The sequence below is a fragment of the Pararge aegeria genome, chromosome 6 (assembly GCF_905163445.1).
Source record: "Pararge aegeria chromosome 6, ilParAegt1.1, whole genome shotgun sequence".
NCBI lineage: Eukaryota > Metazoa > Arthropoda > Insecta > Lepidoptera > Nymphalidae > Pararge > Pararge aegeria.
In genome coordinates this window covers 9,597,392-9,617,923 of record NC_053185.1, presented here as the reverse complement: position 1 = coordinate 9,617,923, position 20,532 = coordinate 9,597,392, and the positions used below count along the sequence as shown (strand labels likewise).

General features: G+C 35.0%; 1 protein-coding gene across 1 annotated transcript; it reads right to left on the bottom strand.

The window, feature by feature from the left end:
• Nucleotides 1–2,519: 2,519 nt before the first annotated feature.
• On the bottom strand, nucleotides 2,520–3,430 carry LOC120624773 (eukaryotic translation initiation factor 1A, X-chromosomal). Its single transcript, XM_039891500.1, has one exon. It carries the CDS (start codon nucleotides 3,314–3,316, stop codon nucleotides 2,870–2,872), a length of 447 nt encoding a protein of 148 aa, XP_039747434.1. The 5' UTR covers nucleotides 3,317–3,430; the 3' UTR covers nucleotides 2,520–2,869.
• Nucleotides 3,431–20,532: the final 17,102 nt, after the last annotated feature.

Below are 20,532 nucleotides of genomic sequence, written 5' to 3'. Positions count from 1 at the left end.
ATTAGTACATTGCGCTGGGTAGGCCAGTAAAACGATGGGTTTCGAAATCCAGAACCGAGCAAGCGATATGGTGGGATTATCGACTGCACAGCACGTCCACCCGTAGTGGTGGGCGATGAAAATGCAATACATTTAAATCTGTTAAGTAGTTTCCGCGTGATGCGCGAACATTATTCAGGGAGGAAATAGGGGATACATTTGTGGGGAAAATCCCACAGAATTAAGAACATACAGAACCCTCATTCGGCCATTTTTGCATGCAGTGTGTCCAAAAAGCTTGAAAACGCTCAATTCACACCCGCGGAATGTTGCTAGCTTTTCCTAATTTTCCCATTTCATAGTAAACGTTGTTTGACACATTATAGGTAAAATAATTACTGTCAAATACTACATGGAATGCAAACCGTTCTAAAGTGTAGTTAGTTGCTTCAATATTAGTCATGTACACAGTTTCTGAATGTTCTTAATTAATATGTGACCTATACTTTCCCCTAAAGCCTGTCAAACCAGCATTGCAGCAATGTGGTGGCTTTAAGCTCTAAACTTCTCACAGAGATGCCCATGCTCAGTAGTACAGCAGCAGATAAAATAAAAAAAACCCTATTTATTTTACATACCATGAAGTTCATTCAATTCAAGCAGGTTTACTTTAAAATTTCTAATGTCTTATGCTTAATACGAAGTAATTATAATGCAAAGGCGGAATTTTTTATTTGTTGCCTACATATATAATAACTACACCAATCTTGATGTAAATTTGGCACATATATGTATCAGATGGACAGATACTTTTAGAAAAGGTCCTGTTCACTCATACTATTCTGTGCTCCTTTTGCAATGAAAATAAAAATATTGAAGTAGGTACATACTTTGTAATTTATTATTAAAAAGCAATTGTGTGTCATAATTTAACCCCAAAGACAAAGACCTCACACAGAAAATTAAGAAAAACAGAAACATCCACTCCAGAAACTGTCTAGTTTAAAATCAACAGCCATTCTTACAGAAGACAACCATACTATTTAGTATCTCATCACCCTCTCACCTTTCAGAATAAGTAGGCTATCACTTAGTTAGTATCTCATGTTGTAATATAAATACAGCCACACTGCATTATCACGCAAGTCCAAGAATTGGCTTAAAACAGTTATAAACTAGTTTTTCAACTCCTACGACCTATTGAAAGATTCTTTTTTATATACTATGACAATCATTTACAATTCCATTTGAATATCCATTGAATTTAGTAATTCATATTTAACTATTACTGAAATAATTCTAGGACTGGCACAACTGTAATATAACAATTAAAAAGCAACTCAAATACAGCTTTTCTGAAATTGTGATTTGATTCAGTTTATGTTAAGATAAAGTTAATAATTAGATTTGAGGCTATTGTTATCTTAATAGAGTATCTCAAATATATTGATATTAAACTTGATTAAAAAAAGAATGCTTTTCATATTGCCATTTATCAATACTTACATAATTTACACAATTTCTTATTTCTTTATATGTGTTTGCAATTCATGAACAACGTTACTGATTTTGATATTTTTTTGTACTTCTGTGTTAATTGGATGGATGGTTATTGCTGTAGTTGTGCGACCTATCCAACAATGTTACCTGGACAATTATCTCTACGAGTTTGTTGTTATTGAATTTTCAACTATAGCTATACATTTATATGATAAACCCAATTCTGTTTTACACAAATCTGCAAAGTTAACTAAATTGACTAGTCTAAAAGTTTTGCCACTTTAATTGTTCTCTTTGGAAAAGGATAGCATAATTTTTTTAGAGACTTGTGGACAACTTCTTCACTTCAGAGAATTGGCACCATTATTTGTACAGTTATTCTTGAACTTATTTCACTGCTGGATCATGCCTAATAAATTTTGTTAGAAGATAACATCCATCCTGATTTTTTTCACTTGGTGGTACATATACCACCAGGTGAGATTGCAGTCATTGTTGATGATGACGATAAAGTGAGTCTAAGATGGCATCGGGCTAACCTGTTAGGGAGTATGTAGCCATACCCCTAATAGGTACACAACATCATCCCAGAACACTAAATTGCTTAGCGCCACATCTTTGTAGGCAGGGTGGTAACTAGCCACGGCTAAAGCTTCCCACGATATAAAATAAATATCCTACTACACCAATTTTAATGAAATTTGCCACATAAATAGCAAGCATCCTGTACAGATATTGCCACTGGTTTAAAAAAAATTGCCTTTGTTTTGTAAAAACAAATAATACACCAATCTTGACAAAATTTTGTACAGAGAGAGCATCTTGGTTATATATATATATTTTAGCCCAGAAGATAAACAGTTCTTGCAGTTTAAAAACAAATTAAAACAACTGCTGACAGAGACATGGGCATAGTAGTCTTGAGTATATCCTTCTTTGAAGCAGCAGCATGGATGTATAATACTAAACATTATAGTGATATATAGGAGGAATAGGAATTTAAACTCTATTGAGTCGTTCTTTAAGTTTGAAACAAATAATAAGTTTTGTGTTTATAGTTATTTAATTATATACATTCCTTACAATTTTATATTTCACATATGATTGTTTAAGGAGTTCAAGGAATGTTGCACTTTTTAATTTGGCTATAATACTATTGTAAACATAGTTTTGCTATTTTTAAAATAAATATTGGGATCATTGTCACCTTCCAATTTAAGACAACACTGGGCATCTAAAAATATTTAGATACCATATTTACTAGAGTGCATCATGGCTTACATGTAATTTTGAGAACAAACCTATTATCAAAATCACAAGACATTTTATTTATATTTATAACGGAAATAAATTTACATAGACTTACGGTAGCTGTAAACATAAAAAGTACTTAAATAGCATCAACAGCGTCTGCTTCGTCTTCAGAGCTAACCTCGTCTCCGAACTCAATATCTTCATCCAACCCATCTACAGAATACACTACTGTTTCATTGATGCGTACTGTTTCAGGGAATTCTCCGTACGTCTTCAGATTCCTGGCCTCATCGGGGGTGTACTTTAAGATGACGTCAGCTTTGGCGTCCTGGTAATCTCGCAAGCCAATGAGTATGATGTCACCTTGATTTATCCACACTTTTTTTCTTAACTTCCCTCTGATGTGGCAAAGACGTTTTATGCCATCAAAGCACATGGCCTCCAAGCGGCCATTACCGAGCATTTTTGTGACTTGGGCGTACTCCTGTCCGTCTTCTTTGAAGACTAACTCACGTTTCTCAGTTTCGTTCTCATTCTTTCCCCTCCTTCGGTTTTTACCACCTTTTCCTTTGTTTTTCGGCATAATTTATATAATCTTGAGTACAAACATATACAATTAAGACTGTTTCGACTACGAAAATCTCTTACATTAGTTGTGTTGACGGATCTGTCATGTGTCGGAAAGGCTGTCAATTGACAGCCTCTGTCATTTGAAAAGGAGAGTCATAGAGAAATAACGCAAGAGCTATTTAGATCACAGATTCGGAATACCTTCATAATAATATAATTTTTACTTTTATTTGGTAACTATGACCCATTTACACTATTACATATCAGAATAATTAAAAACTAAACTAAATCAAAAAAACTTATATGAAATATTAATATTCAATATACAAAAAGTTACAAATTAGAATGTTTGAGTCCAGGCAGCTCTACGTGGAGTTTAATATAAAGCTTTTACACTTTTACATAACAGTGTAATTAAAAACTAAACTAAATCAAAAAAACTTATATGAAATATTTATAATCAAGATACAAAAGTTACAAATTAGAACTTCGGCGTCCAGACAGCCCTATGTGGAGTTTAACATAAAGCTTGTAAATCGGAGAGTCTTATCTATTTATTAAAGCTTTCAGAATTACCCATGTTCTTATGTGGTGTTCTATTGGTTACAATTGGTTATATTGTCTATGTTATACAAACTATGACAAAAAAAAAGACCGTTTTAAGTCCGTTTATCTTATCTTTACGCGTGCGATGGCATGTTACCACTGCCCTAAGAATAATGACAGGACAGGCTTTTGTCATTCTGTTTCTCCAATTGATTGACACCATTTTGCCGCTGTACGTTGCAAAGCAATAATACGAGCTTTCAAAGAACTAATATTTTAATCCATCGGGGAGCAGGGATTGTATTAAACACATAATCGCTAATTATCAAGTTTTATGACATTACTAAAGAGACGTCTGCTAATATAAAAAAAAACAGAATACGCAGTACCCGCCCCGTCAATTTCAGGGCGCACATGAAATCATATAGTATGATTAGAGATAAAAAACTTGCTCTCACAAATGAAAAATAGATAAGAATAGGTATTTTTTTTATTCTACTAAAAGTTAACCCTTGACTGTAGTCTCACCTGCTGACGTTAAGCGACGATGCAATTTAAGATTGTAGCGGGCTAACTTGTTAGGGAGTATGGCAGTTACATTTAACACATACCCCTAATCGGTTTCTACGTGACATCGTACCGGAACGCTATATCGCTTAGCGGCACGTCTTTGTCGATAGGGGAACATTGTCTGGTGTGAATATTGTATGATGGGAGACCACCAGACAATATTTGCCAACCATTATTACTGGCAATTTAATTTTTCTCAGTTAGTAATAGTTAGACCCTTCATTTATCTTAAATGCTGGACACTATTTTTGCGAACGCACGTTTGAGCAAACGAGGGCAAGTTTTTAGCATGTTTGATGCCTAATCAATGGACTTACTCGAGTGAGATCTTCTTGTGATTGGTTCCACCCAGAAAACAAACACGCTCACCGATCGGATGCAGGGTGGACTGCTTGGTTAGACCTTGCCTCGAGAGTTTTGGTCGCACGCAGGACGCATACTTGAACCGCCACAAGTTTTAAGAATCGATGTACCTACTATATTATAATGATGTGCCCTAAGGGAAGAAAGAAGCGGAAACTATACTATAACTACAGGGCTATGTAGTATTGTATTGAAACGCTTGTAATTTTTCACATGACAAGAACGCTTTTCCACTATATCGTTTTCATATTTTATTTTTACCTCGAATTGATTTTTTTGATTGTTTTTCATTTTACGAAATCGTTAACGAGGAGACGGGAAGAGTACCACCGCGTAATAATAACTTATGTTGATAATAAAGACATAACATCGATTTCGAGGTGGCTACTGCTTTTGAAACCTTTTTTACAAACATTCCTGTCTCCACCACAATGTCATTGAACTCTTCACCAGATATTGCTCTCTCTCTATTAAAGGATAACGTGCCCGAGTGTAATAACGCATTTACATTCAGCCATGTTAGTGGCTCTGACGTTATTAAAGGCTTTAAATTAATAACCAATAAAAAAACCAACGACTTGTGGGGCATTTCCGTTAACGTTGTCAAATCATTAATTGATATTGTTGCACCCGATTTATCATTAATATTTAATAACTCTACAGACTGTGCTGTGTGGTGTGGTGTGTGGCTATCGACGCTGGTGTTGAGCTAATACAAAATATATTTCAAGCCTGGGAGGAATCTCGGGATGCGCTTGGCGTTTTCTGTGATTTGTCCAAGGCGTTTGACTGTGTTCAACATGAAACATTAGTCAGAAAACTACACCACTAAGGAATTCGGGGTGCAGCTCTTGACTTGATGAATTACTATTTGCGCGATAGAATTCAAGTGGTAGACGTGAATGGAAAACGGTCAAATGGGTCGGTTGCGAAAATTGGTGTCCCACAGGGGTCTATATTAGGACCTTTTCTATTCCTTATTTATATTAATGACCTTCCGTACCTTGCTAAGGATAATCACGGGATGGTGTTGTTTGCTAATGATACATCACTTATGTATAAAATTAATAGACGTGAATTAGATTGACGATGTAAACAACTCTCTCGCTAAAATAGTACAGTGGTTTGAAGCAAATAATTTGGTTCTAAATGGAAAAAAACCAAATGCATAAAATTCACATTACCAAATGTTAAACATGTGAAAACAACTTTACTACTTAAAAATGAGGAATTAAATCTGGTGGATACGGCAGTTTTTCTAGGAATAACGTTAGATGCTAAACTTCAATTCAAAGATAAATTTAAAGATGTTAAGATAATGACAGTTTTAGCCATTACATATTTGAAAATTTAATGTATGTGCACAAAAATATATCTAAATTTAAGAGAAAATGTGACTGTAATAATTTGAACATTAGAAGCAATAATAAACTTGCAGTCCAATATACTAGACTACATAAAATAAGTAATTCATTTAAAGGAAATTGTATACAATTTTACAATAAATTACCAGTTGATATATTGGAGATGTCTCTAAAAAAGTTCAAAGTTTGTATTAAACGTAAGCTTATAGAAAAGTCCTATCATAGTATTAAGGACTACGTCAACGATAAAAATGCTTGGGTGTAAATTATTGCTCTAGCCAGGTTGTTTCCTTTATTAGTTATTAAAGGACAATGTGAGATGGTGATAACAAAAAAAAAATAACAACCGGCTAAGTTTGTTGTGGGCTTTTTCTTAGACCAGGGCGCGTTTGGAACCCTCGTAGCTTTAGTTTTAAGTTGACGAATTTATTTATCGCCATTAACTCACTCCTATGTCATATTTTACATGTAATGTACGCATCAAAAGTGCCATCTATGGCACATAGAATTATAGATTAATAGAACAAATATTTGAATAAATAATTATTTGACTTTGACTTTGTTAATTTCGTTATTTCGATGCTAGATCTATTAGGCGTCCGATGCTGCGTTGCATATCAGCGACTTGCTTTTTTTTAATATTGAACGTGGTGTAAAAATCGCGCGTTTTACTTTGAAGCTGTGTTTGTTGTGCGTTGCGTAAAAGTGAAGCAAAGGGGATTAAGGAATTTATCAATAAAGTGATAAGCAGTGCAGCTTAATTCAAGTCAAGTCAAGAAGTCAAGAAGTTCCATCCATACATACCAAAGTCTTACGGTGCAGGCATTCGGACTTATTTCATTAATATTTTTGTTACAACGGACGTACTTTAAAGATCTTAACAATAATATGTACCTGACATTAAAATTGCATTGAATGGATTCGCACCAGTATTTCACGAGCTCTCTTGCGTAGTTATACTTAGTCGCTATTGTCTGTATCTTGGCCGCCATACATTTTCTAAGAGTGTTCATACATATTAAGTCCACTCACAAAAGCGGAGGAGACTGAGGAGAGGGACAATTAGAGCATGGACTCGCCACGCTACTCCAATGCGGGTATTTTTGTAGTTGAAAAATATAGTGAAGGGAGACGCCTACTTTAGCTACCTTCAATTGTAAGCTTAGTGCCAAATTATTTTTCTTTGGGCGTCGAGGCTTGTACCTATTTATAAGTAAGTTGGGTTGTAGGTTGCAGAATGGCAAACGTGCAGTCGAGCCGGCGTCAAGGGGCGAGCGTGGGTGGACTATAGGGGTGAGGCCAGACGGCGAATGAACTGCAGGAAGGGTTAATGTTCGCTTCCCCTGCAGCGGCTTGCGCTCGTCCACCTACGTTCAGAAGCTACTGAATACTTATTTTACCCACTCAAATTAGCGAAACGTCAAATGAGATCCTACCTACAACTTTTTAGCTATAATCTATAATACCCCTTTGTACAAAAATTTTGCGGACGGAGGAGTATGAAATTTCCCACACTAATAGTTTATATAGAGGAGTGCAGAAATTCTAGTTGTTTTAAAAACATTACTCATGTATTTGACACACACGCATTATAAACTCTTTTTCAGTAGTGAGTAGTGACATGAGACAAATTAACAATGAGGCCTGGTGAAATCTGTGATTATAATAGAATAATCTTTGACAAAAGAACTTTAATAATTTTCAAACTTATAATTTAAATTAATTATGGATGAATTGCGACCACTAGGCGACCACTTGTAATGATTATTTTACGTAGGTATCTGACCTTTTCCCTTTATATCAAGTAGGTAATATAATATGATCATTTATGATGACGTATTTACTTCTTTCAAAGTCTACTTAGAATATTTACTTTTGAATGATATTTTGCAATTCGGCTGTGATACAAATTCATTGGCTCTTGTCTAGGTATGCAGAAAATAAAAATAAATACGAAACAAAATTCGACAAATAAATAAAAATACTATACTACATTACACACATTGCCATCTAGTTCTAAAGATAGAATAGCTTGTGTTATGAGTAGATGACATAATATTTTTATGAATAATAAACATAAATACTTATAAAATATAAATAAACACCTAGACACTGTAAAACATTTATGTTTAACACACGACCATTTTCCAGTTGTAGGAATCGAACCCACAGCCTTGGACTCAGAAAGCAGGGTCACTGCCCACTGCGCCAATCGGCCGTCAACGTAAAAATTCGCAATTGTCTGGTTTTGAAATAAATAATTCAATTTTTTTTTAATACTTATAATTGACGGTTTAAGCAGATGATGGTAAGTGATCCATCGCCTATAAACACTCCAAAGGGCTTGAAAGGAACACAACGTCTTCAGAGATTTTGGACGTCTGAAATTCGTGATAGGATAAGAATGGAATAAAATTAGTTTGAGTGAGCGTTGTATAAGCGTGGCGTACAATACCTGGCTTAGTGGTAAGGATATCGAAATATCGGATTTGTTCCATGGTTGGGGCAATTTGGTAATTAAAGATTACTGGATTTCCTCTGGTCTATTCTTGTCACCCTACAGAACCGTGCCGCCAAGCGTTTTAGCGTTCCGATGTAATCATCATCATCATATCAACCGATAGACGTCCACTGCTGGACATAGGTCTTTTTTAGGGTGTTCCAAATTCCACGGTTCTGTGCCGCTGGGATCCAGCGGCTACCTGCGACGCGCTTAATGTCGTCAGTCCACCTCGTTGAGGGTCGACCAACGCTGCGCTTACCAGTTCGGGGCTGCCATTCCAGCACCCGGGGACCCCAACGTCCATCCTTTCTCCGAACTATGTTCCCGGCCCATTGACACTTCAGCTTGGCGACTCGTTGAGCTGTCGGTTGAGAGTAGGTAACTCTGGTTCTTCTACGAATCTCCACATTTCTGATTCGATCGCGTATAGATACTCCGAGCATAGCTCTCTCCATCGCCCGCTGAGTGACTCTGAGCCTTTTTATGAGGCCCATTTCCTGTCCCCGATATAATACCGCGGAAAAACTGATTAAGGGTGGGGATTTAATATAACTGCAATACACCTAATAGGTTAGCCCGATATACGAGCACTTAATGAAAAGTATAGAAGAGCATGGAAAACTTATGAAAGATAGTAAATAAGCGATGAAAGTTCTAACAGCAGCGATTGAAAAACAAAACGAAAGTATGAAAAACAGCACTTACGCGAATGTAGTAGCTGGAATTGTTAAAAAGGTGGGCCAGAACCTGCTGCATTGTACTCAGTAGTGGTATCATCAAAGGTCGACATAGAAACAAAATATGAGGTTCTGACTAGAGTAAGAACGGCGATAAATGCCAAAGATGGATGGATAAAAATCGACAGATTCAGGAAAGCAATTTCAAAATTCAAAATTCAAAATTCATTTATTTCAAGTATGCCTAATATAAGCACTTTTGAAACGTCAAGTCTGTCTGTGTGTAGTGACTCTACCACCGGTTCGGAAGGCAGATTCTACCGAGAAGAAGCCGGCAAGAAACTCAGCAGTTGCTCTTTTCCAACATTAACAATTTACATTTTACATTTCAAAATTCATTTTTCTATCTTGTGAGAGATGAAAGCGGAGCCGGATGCTTCCAAGCAACCTTGTCATTAAGAAATTCATCAATTGTATAATAACCTCGCTGTAATAAATGTGTTTTAACACATTCTTAAAACTTATGCACAATTTGTAGGTAAATTATGTTAAGTCATAGAAAAAAGAGTTACTGATAAACTAAAGAAAGCTATAGGACATTTATTGATCAGATAAATTAAGAACAAAGCTTTAATCGTGATGTTAAAGGATGTTTTGCAATATACTAGTGAACGACCAGAATATTTTTTTAACAAAAGAAGAACTAGGAACACCAGCCACATTTTAATCGGCGTTGAATTTAGTATTTCCTATTTGCTGCGGTTTCAAGAAGCGTACCTACAATATCTTACATACCAGAAAGAAAAGGTGGAAATTGGTTCACCATCATGCGATCAAAAGTAAGTAACTTGCAAAGTCCATCAAAATCTCATGTTCTTATTATCTTATAATGAATCAGCCGGGACAAACAAGAAGACCAGTTGAAGTATTTAATAAACCTTTGTATATATTATGAACATATCTCACTATAACTTAAATTGCCGGCCGATCGGCGCAGTGAGCAGCGATCCTGCTTTCTGAGTCTAAGGCTGTGGATTCCATTGTTCCGTTCCGTTGTCGTAGTAATTTTTTTTTTTTATCTAATATGAAGTTATTTCGAAGCATTAGTCAAAAACTATACATTCCAAAAGTGCAGTTTAAAAAAACATTATATTTAATTTAAAAAATACCTGAGTGACTGATATTATGACCAAGAAATCTCTAAAACAATCAAAGGCTACCAATTTGAATTTTTAAAAAATTATATTTTGCGAATTCAAAAAAAAAAATGGAGCATTTCCGCCCATGTTTAAGAAAACATTTACTAACATATTTTTCTTGAATTATTAAATTCGCCTCGTGTGAAAAATAAACATTTAATTTTATCTTATTATTTATCACAATAATATTAAGTATGTGAATAATAATTAGATGCATCTATATCTTACTTAACTATAAATTATGACTTGCGTACACGAAAAAGTTTTTTTTTAATTTTTTGCTTTTGACAGCCTTGCTTACAGTGCGCAGAGAAAAAACTTTGTAACGTAGTTTTACAATTTCAGTGTAAAAAAATATATAATCCATAAGATATCCTTAAAATTTCGCTTAGTGAATTTATTACGAAGGATAAATTGTCGTTCTGTATGTTTTTGACCTTCTAGAGGAGATATGAACAAGTGATCTTGAGGAAATTTGTTATTTGCTTTTAGCTGCTTTCTGGAGCTATAAGAATATATCACGTTTTTTTATAATAACAGAGTTCTATGTGAGACATAGGTCACATAGGGAGTAAAGTGACTCCCGGGTGAAATTAAAATGTTTCTGTCGGAATAACTTATAAATTTTTTGGCCCAAACCGGGAGTCAAACCCAGGACCCATGTTCGATGTTCAGTGTTCGACTATCCTGAAACTCCTAAACCAACCTAAGTTAAATAAAATTATATTATTTTTAATCTTATGGTTATATATGGCACCGTAAAAGCGAAATTTACTTTCTTTCTAATTTCGGATTTTATATGGCAAGAAAAAGATTCTACTGGCTCTACAAAACTGTTTATACGTTATGCTGGTGATGCTGCCATTGACTTGACTAGTTATTTAATAAAGTATCTATTTATAGTTACCACATATTACCGTTTATCGGGAAATGCAGGGTATGAGGATAAGCTGTGACGTCTTAAGCTAAATATGGATATAGTTGTTCTAACGTATTGTGAATAGAAGGTATTTAATTGGATAACTAAGCGACATTCAACTGTAAAATCATGTGAGAAGGTCCAATTCTCTCTCTCTACAAAGACGTTATAGCGGCATAATCTATGTACAAGGGAATGTTGATACAATTTATATAATAAATAGGGTAGGTAGGCAGTATATAGGCCTATTCTTTCGTAACAAGGTCAGGGTACTAGCAATAACGGCGCTTGCGCGAAGAAAGGTCAAGGTCGAATACCCTGGAAGATTTTCATTGAGTTCGTCGACCCTGGTTCGTATTTCAGGGCGAGTTGCTTTGGTACAAATTGGGATGTACGACCTTCACCGTGTTGACCGAACAACACGGCACGTGTATCTGTGCGTAGGTGTAGGTATACAGTAATGAACTAAATCCAGTAATATGGAACCTAACACGTTTGTAGCAAGACAGCTTAACCTATGTAATTGTGGCATATTATTTATAGGTACGTCAACTTTATATAATGAAGAATGGGTAGCAGCGTCTTCCGTTTTCTTCTTGTGGGTCTGCCCATCGTGGTGATTATGCGCAGACCCTTCCGTTGGGAGAGGCCTTTAGTCCACCAGTGGACATTTTGGCTATTCATGACCTATTTGTCCTCATGTCAGGTACTTTCTTCGCTTTGCTCATATATAAAAGATATTCCTATTTACAATTTACTTGTACAACTTTAAATTGTAGAAAACATGTTTTGTTTTGCTTTTTTGCTGTTTAACAAAGTCGTTTTTTTCGTCAAATTTTTTTTTAATATTCTGCGAAAACGGTTTCCTGTACTTTTCCAGGATATCTCCAGGATGCCAGCTTTCATTGTGTCAAAAATAATCAAAATCGGGGCGGCGTTGAAACGAATATAGAATACACAGTTTCGCATTTGTAATATTAGTATCGATGTTAGTGAAAACAACTGCTCTCCGAGGCAAGGGGGTGGACACCGTACTTTTTCGCACTTTGGTTGTTACAGAGATTTCGACTTAAAAGCCCAATACTGGGTTTTGTGTTCTATAACTTATACATCATTCATCAATGTGTTCTATAAACAGTTGCAGCATCTTACGTAAGTACATATTTGCATGAACTTCAAAATTTTATGCAAATTATATCAGGATGACCTATGGTTCCGAAGCAAGGTCGCTAACTATGGGCCTCATAAAAAGGCTCAGAGTCACTCAGCGAGGGATGGAAAGAGCTATGCTCGGAGTATCTCTCCGTGATCAAATAAGAAAAGAGTAGATCCGTAAAGACTACCGACATAGCTCAATGAGTCGGGAAGTTGCTGGAGTGGCAGCACCGCACTGGTAAGCACAGCGTTGGACCCTCAACGAGGTGGACATATGGCATCAAGCATGTGGCAGGGAGCCGCTGGACGCAAGCGGAAAAAAACCGTGGAATTTGGAACTCCCGACAAGATACTACGTTCAGCTGTGGACGGCTATCGTTTGATATGATGATGATGATGCAAATCAAATCTTTTTGAATTTCAAGTAAGTGGGTCTAATACAAGCACTTCTCAAAAGTCAAACTTTAAGTCTTGTTAGAGACTCGGTTTGTAGTGACTACTACCAATTCGGAAGACAGATTCTTATGAGTAGAAGCTGGCACGCAATTCAGCAGTGCACTTTTCCAACGTCGTCGTTAAAATAACGATATTGTGTGTGAATGTTGCAACTTGATAAGTTTAGTAAGACTTAAAAAATTGTTTACTTCTTTACCTATACTTTGCTTGGTATATGCCAGTGCTATGCAGTTTAAATTTTTAGATTTAGGTACTCTTAATGGTTTCCGTATGTTTTAAAACCTGTTCGAAAAACTGTAATATCTCACTGTCTCAAAGTTTAGGATGACCTCAAAATATAAGATTTAGAATAAGAAATTAGCCAGTGGCATGCATAGAGGGTATGCACAGGGTATGCCTAATGCAGATGAAATAAAATGTAGAAAATCTTCAGTAAGAGTTATAAAAAACTTCAGGATAGGCATTGTTAGAGTTATAAAAAAGCCTACCTTTAAGTATTTATAATTCGTACTGGAGATTTTCTTCGTTTTATATCATCTGCATACCCTGTGCATACCCACTATGCACGTCACTGAAATTAGCTAGTAACTAAAGTATATCATACGGAATTCTTTAGTGAAATCGCTATTTTACGACATATTTTCAGGTCAAAATTGAAGTATGAATATGAATGCAACGGGAAAAGTTACAGGTTAATAAGGTGATTTTATAAAAATTAAATAATAGGAAAATCATCTTATACCTACTTACATAAAAATTCCTTAAAGTTCTCCACAGCGGAAAAAAGGTATAGTTCTTATGACCATTAGAGAGGTTAGGTAGATTATTAGATAAGGTAAACATTTATAACTAACTTAAAGCGGTGATAGCGCAGTGGTTCGGACGGAAGTTTTGTGTAATTGTTTTAAGCAATTAAAATATTATTTGCAACAGTGAAAGAAAATATAGTGAGGAAACCTGCATTCCTGAAGAGTTCTCCATAATGTTCTCAAAGGCGTGTGGAGTCCACCAATGGGCCAGCGTGGTGGAATACGGCCGTAACCTATCTCATTGTGGGATGAGTCCCGTGCCAGGTAGTGGACCGGTAATGGCTTCATATGATGATTTCTAACTAAATGGTCATCTCCATCCAGTATACGAATAAATACAATTTTCTGTACAGAAACGAAAAGCAAAAGCTATAACTATAACACAACAAACATGTAGTGGAACTAGTACGAAACTGTGTTTATAGGCTAAAAGTACTGTACAGGATTAGACCTTACATTAACATCAATCTTCGAATGAAACTTGTGACACGCTGATACTTTCGAAACTAAATTATTGTTTTACTGTTTATGGTGCATGTCTTTTAGGTAAATCGTGGCGATTAATTCAGCGCATACAAAATGCTTGCGCCCAATTTTGCTTTACTATTCCGCCCAGATCTCACATCAGTCCTGTTTTAAATGACCATGACCTACTAAACATGAAAAATAGATATAATCTGCTAGTAGGCACTCTTCTTTTTGGTGTTGTTAAAACAAAAGAACCACCATACCTGTATAGGAAATAAGTTTGGCGCGACCCTAGCTACGGTTAAAGAACTACAGCGCCACCACTATCGATGCCACGCCACAGGTCTGCAGCATTTCGTGTCAGTTTTAAATATCTTGCCACCAAATGCTGGAACGACATCCCACCGCCTTTTAGAAATGCCAAATCAAAGTTTTGCTTTAAATTACATTAGTATCCGGAACATTAAGCTGAGTCAGAACCTTTTTATTGGCAAGACACATCATAAACTTAAGCTATTAATAATTAAGTACAAAATTTTAAGTTACTCCGTATGTAAGTCTGTTTGTGTTGTTCTGGTAAATAAACAAATTATATTCTATTCTATTCTATAAGCTAGTGGGGTTTTCATACCAAGTTATGATAAATATTATGTAGGGATTACTTTGGTTTTGTTTAATCTTATTTCAAAATTATCAACCCATTCGCAGGGTCTCCTCTCATTAATCAATGGGATGGGTTAAGACTGTAGTCCATAACGTTGGTCAAGAGCGGATTGGTAGACTCATCACGTCTTTGTGAACCTAATATTGTAATTACTTTTGCTACTAAAAATATTGCCAAAGAAAAAGCCGGGCATATCACGCTCTTAATGATTTTTCCTTCTCGAAGGAAAGAAGTTAGGTAACTGGTGAGTACATAATATTATAATGGTACCGCACGGGGGGTGCGGGGGGCGCAGCGGCTGCGAGCGTCGTCGGTCACGGTCGGGGACGCGGCCTTGACACGCGCAGCCTCCCGGGCTCGCTAGCACGCTTTACATAATTATTTCGTTTACATGCTAATGTAGAGTGTTTCTAACTCGAAATAAAACGTTTTATTGATAACTCTTGCCATATAATTTGATATATGTCACATAATCTAACTTAAGAGAAAACTTACTAAGATCACACGCTGTAAGAAATATACACTTTTACCTTTAATCGTAACGTTATCTATCAACGTATGTTACTTATGTTATATGCAGTACGAGGGCCGTGTAATGAATGGTTGGTATACTTTCTATAGCCATTACCCAGCCACGCTCGGTACGGCTCAGTCTGGTAATAATTCCATTTCCCGTTGGAACTCAGGGATAAAAAACCCAGAATACTATATTATATCTAACTAATAATGACGGTGGAAAATCAAGTTTTGATTTTTTCGTGGCTTATTTATAAGAGATAGGTAAATGGTTTTGGACCTTTATTTAGATCAACTATAGACCAATATTTTGTAGTACATAGTTATAATGTTTGACGTACCATTTAGTCAGCGCACGTGGATAAAGTAGCTCGGCAGCTATGTTACTTCCAGCTTTAAATAACTTTGTAATTGTGTAAGAACAATAAGAATAGATTAAGTAGTTTCAGAGTTTATCGATTACAAACATTAAAATAAACCTTTCTTTATGACTCACTAATTCGCGTCCAGAAAAAAGTGAGTCATTGATTTCTCTCACTATATTTTGATTTGATTTTTATTTATTAAATTTGATCTTCTTTAATATACAACATTGTTGGTGTGCTAAACATCATATTTGTTTTATTTATATTATTATTGAAACTTGACATTGTCGTTATAATAAATAATAATATATTTATTCATATATAATTATTTGACGGCCGAGTGGCGCAATGGGCAGCGACCCGGCTTTCTGAGTCCAAGGTTGTGGGTTCGATTCCCACAACTGGAAAATGTTTGTGTGATGATCATGAATGTTTTTCAGTGTCTGGGTGTTTATCTGTATATTATAAGTATTTATGTGTATTATATTCATAATAAAATATTCATCAGCTATCTTAGTACCCATAACACAAGCTAAGCTTACTTTGGGGCTAGATGGCGATGTGTGTATTGTCGTAGTATATTTATTTATTTATTCCCAATATCTCAATTACCGCCCTACTATAACGCAGGGATCTCCTTCCAGAATGCTTGTTTGGGCCGCAGTATAGGTACCACGTAGGCCAAGTGTGGATCGGTAGACGTCACACGTCTTTCAGAACATTATGGAACTAATAGGCACGCATTTATTCCTTCATTGTTAAATAAATTGATATTTTTTTACTCGAAACGCACATAACTCTGAGTAGCTAGAGGTGAGCTTGTACCCAGTGCCCCCAAAAGGGAGGCCATAGCCCTAACTACTAGGCTATGATTGCTTTATAGTGGAATGTCTGTGTCTGATTCTATTTATCTAAATTTGTCCCATACATACATACATACATAATTTCTATCCACATATATTATATTTATACAAAGGTTTTTTGTTGAACTATCGCCATAACAAATAACATGAAAGTTCCACCACGTCTTGAAGTGAGCTTCTGTGATAACCATCAATAATTACTACATTAACTAATTTTTATTTTGCACAGACTTAAAAGTGTTGTAGAAAATGTTTATTTCTTGCTTTTTAGTAAAATTTTACGTTACATTGTTATGATAGAGCTCAATACGTATGCTATGGAAAAATTTAGATTGTCGGTACGATAAACTATAGTTTATCGTAATGAACTTGTTAGTACTATTATACAGGTTCATCCCGGACGAGTCGCGGAAGCCAGATGGCAATCAATAATCGCTTCGTTTATGAACTGGGTAGCTTGCCAAATGCGCCTCAGAATATTGAGAATATACTATCAAAATCATAATATCTAATGTGTGCTTGATCGTAATCATGATTCACAATCAGAATCACGATGACTCTAATGCAATATTGAGTATTGGGCACTAGTAAAAGGAGATGATGTTTATTTTGCTGATGGTAATTTGAAAAATTCGTTACGGTATCCTACGAAATATGCTTGGAATATAATTAAAAAGCGAGATTTTTTGTTTCATGAATATGTTTCAAAAACAATTAAAGAGACAAATATAAGAATATTGAGAGAAATACTACTAGGTAAAATTAGCGGATGCCCGTGTTAGAATATTCTCGTAGTTTCTGACTATAAGAAAGTATACCTACTTATTTACGTAATATTACATTATTGTATTGTAATGTTAACATGACATTGAATTTAATTGTTAACATAATGTTATAAAATTATATCTATTACTCTGCGGTATTTTTGAGTATAGCATCTAACAGCACAAGTGCGTCAACACTTGTACTGTCGCATCTTTGCAGTTGGTTGACCATAACTGTAGTAGTTAAAGACTTTTTTATTCTTATTAATGTTCTTTATATTATAAGCATTTCAAATGTAGCAATTTCTTCGATATTATTTAAATAAATACAATTGATATGATATTATTATTATTAAACTCTTTATTTGTATACCACAACATTAACATATTTAAAATATAACAAAAACAGAAACATATCGAAAGAAGTAGTAATACAAAATATATATAATATTGAGATATAGCAATTAAGAATTAATAAATATTTACAAAATACTTTTATTGCTATAATCGTATTACAAAATCGTAGCCAATTGAGTCGTAATATTATGTACAGGTTAAGTAAGATTTGAGGGTAATCGTTAATGTTACTTTATTGTAAAAGCAAAGCTCTAGTAAAATTAGGTATTAATATTAAACAATTGAATAGTTATACTTTTAGGTATTTCTTTTCACCATGTTTATTGAAATATTTTATAACTTGACTTATATAATTGTTAGAGATATAGTTTTTACACTTTTAGACATTTATTTTGTAATGCAGTTATATTCAAAATGTTATTAATTTTGAATTATTTGCAAACGTTGTGAAAACCTGTAATAAGCTGAACATTCACTTCAGCGCACAACGTATTAACTTGGACAAGAAAAAATATATTAGCTGTTGGTTTTCCTGAATAAAGAAATGAATAAATAGAGACAAACACTAAGCTTTAGTGTACCTATTTGATAAACTGGCTGAGTTATTACTTTATAAGATAATCATTATTTATATTGCTTATTTTAGTTCACATAATTTGCTACTCCATCTTTTTTCTTTTTATCATGTTTTTACGTATCATTTTTATTGAAAGAAGTAATAACATAATAATTGTTAGAGTCAAACCCTAAGCTTTTATGTATTTGATATTTAAACAAAAAATTACAGCTAAGAGGTTTCTTGCCAAATTCTTCCTTGAATTAGGTTTCCGATTTGGTGGTAGAATCTTAGTATTTACATACAAATTTAAAATACTTAATAATTTTAAAGTGAATTAAAGCGAAAGATAAATCAGTAACTGCTTTCTATCCTAACGTTTAAAGAGAAATAAAACACTTAGATTTTACGAAATTATCATCTTTTATTTATTTCCTAAATCGGTGATAGCCCAGTACGACTTCGACTCCACTTTTTGTCTTGGCCGAATTTGAGTTCCAGCCATCCAACTCTAACTTTTCTAAATTATGTGCGTTTTAAGCAATTTAAATATCACTTGCTTCCTCGGCGAAAGAAAACATGTTAAGGAAACTGAGAAATGTTCACAAAGGTGTGTGGAGTCCACCAATCTACACCGGGCCAGCGTGTAGGACTACGGCCTAACCCCTTCTAATTGGGGGAGGAGACCCCACAATGAGAAGGGCATGCCCTGCAGTAGGCCGGTACTGGGTTGACGATGGTGATGATTTTTTACTAAGCCTTATTTACCTGACAACTTTGACGTGAGAGTCTAGCTCTGTATTTATCTTCTTCTTCTTCTTCTCTACCCTAAGACCCTTTTTTAATATCCGCATCTTCGTCTGCTTCACTGATATAACGTGACATTAAAAAAATAATCCCGCGGTGCCTATGCGCGACTCCAGAAAGCAAGCTACAATGACGAAAGTATATTCAAGGAAAATACAAAATTAAATAAGAATGTTTCCGCAAAATTGCAAATGTTTAATTTCAGCCGATTGGGCCTGTATTTCAGTTAATGAGAACAAAAACTTTTATGCTTATAATCACTATTGTGTGGTCATACGGCGGAACATAGGATCTTCTATGCTAAAACTATCTAAAATGACTAGAGTTGGATAGTGACTAGAGTTGGATCAAACTCCCCGCAGACAATTCGGTAATGCCCGATTAGTATCGAATCGATTGGTGGCTCTGACTCATGAGCTCGTTATACGATGGCGTTGCCAAGACCCCTTACTTATACCTTAAATTATTTTTAAGCGAACTTTGGCACCGAATGCTTGTCAGCGTTACCGTACCCTAATTCTTAATCATCATCAATATTCCTGTCATCGAGACACGTAAAGCTTACACCCATCACAGATTGGTGGGTAACAAAATAATACATCTTTAAATGTCAAAAAAGATTGTCTAATGCTTTCTTACCTTTGGTGCGAAATAGATTTTAAAATTCTTTAAATATTTCGTATTTTAACAAATCAAGACCTACGGATGCATTAAGTATAGATAGCACAGTAAAATTGAATTGTATAAAACAAACTAGCAGTTGCCCGCGACTTCGTCTGCAATGAAATTTTGTTTTGCCCCGAAATTAAAAGAAATCCGCGGGACAACCTACACCTATTTCAAGCACCTCAAAATCTATTCCATAATTATTTCGCTATCAAATCACAGTCAGGCAGTAATACATACTTACTCTCTGCAACTCTCTGTACTATAATATTATTATATCTTTATAAAAGCTCAAGCGTTTAATAAGGCTAGAATTCCAAAAACTGGGATAATAACTTGTAAAACCAAAGACTTCCATACGAACTTTAAGCAACTGTAGGTATATGTAAAACATATTTTCTTAGTGTGCGCACATCATACCAGAAACCTTTTATCGGAATTCCAAATTAAAGTCAAATCAAATATTTTATTTCAAAAACTTAACTTTTTACCGAACTGTTTGTTAACTTTCTGAATGTTATAAATCTAAATCTGTCATTATTTCAATTATGAAGTTTCAACCCTAGTTGTAATTTTTTATATCTAGATAAGCACATTAAGACTAATTGAATGATTCAACAGGATAAAATACTTAGACAGGTA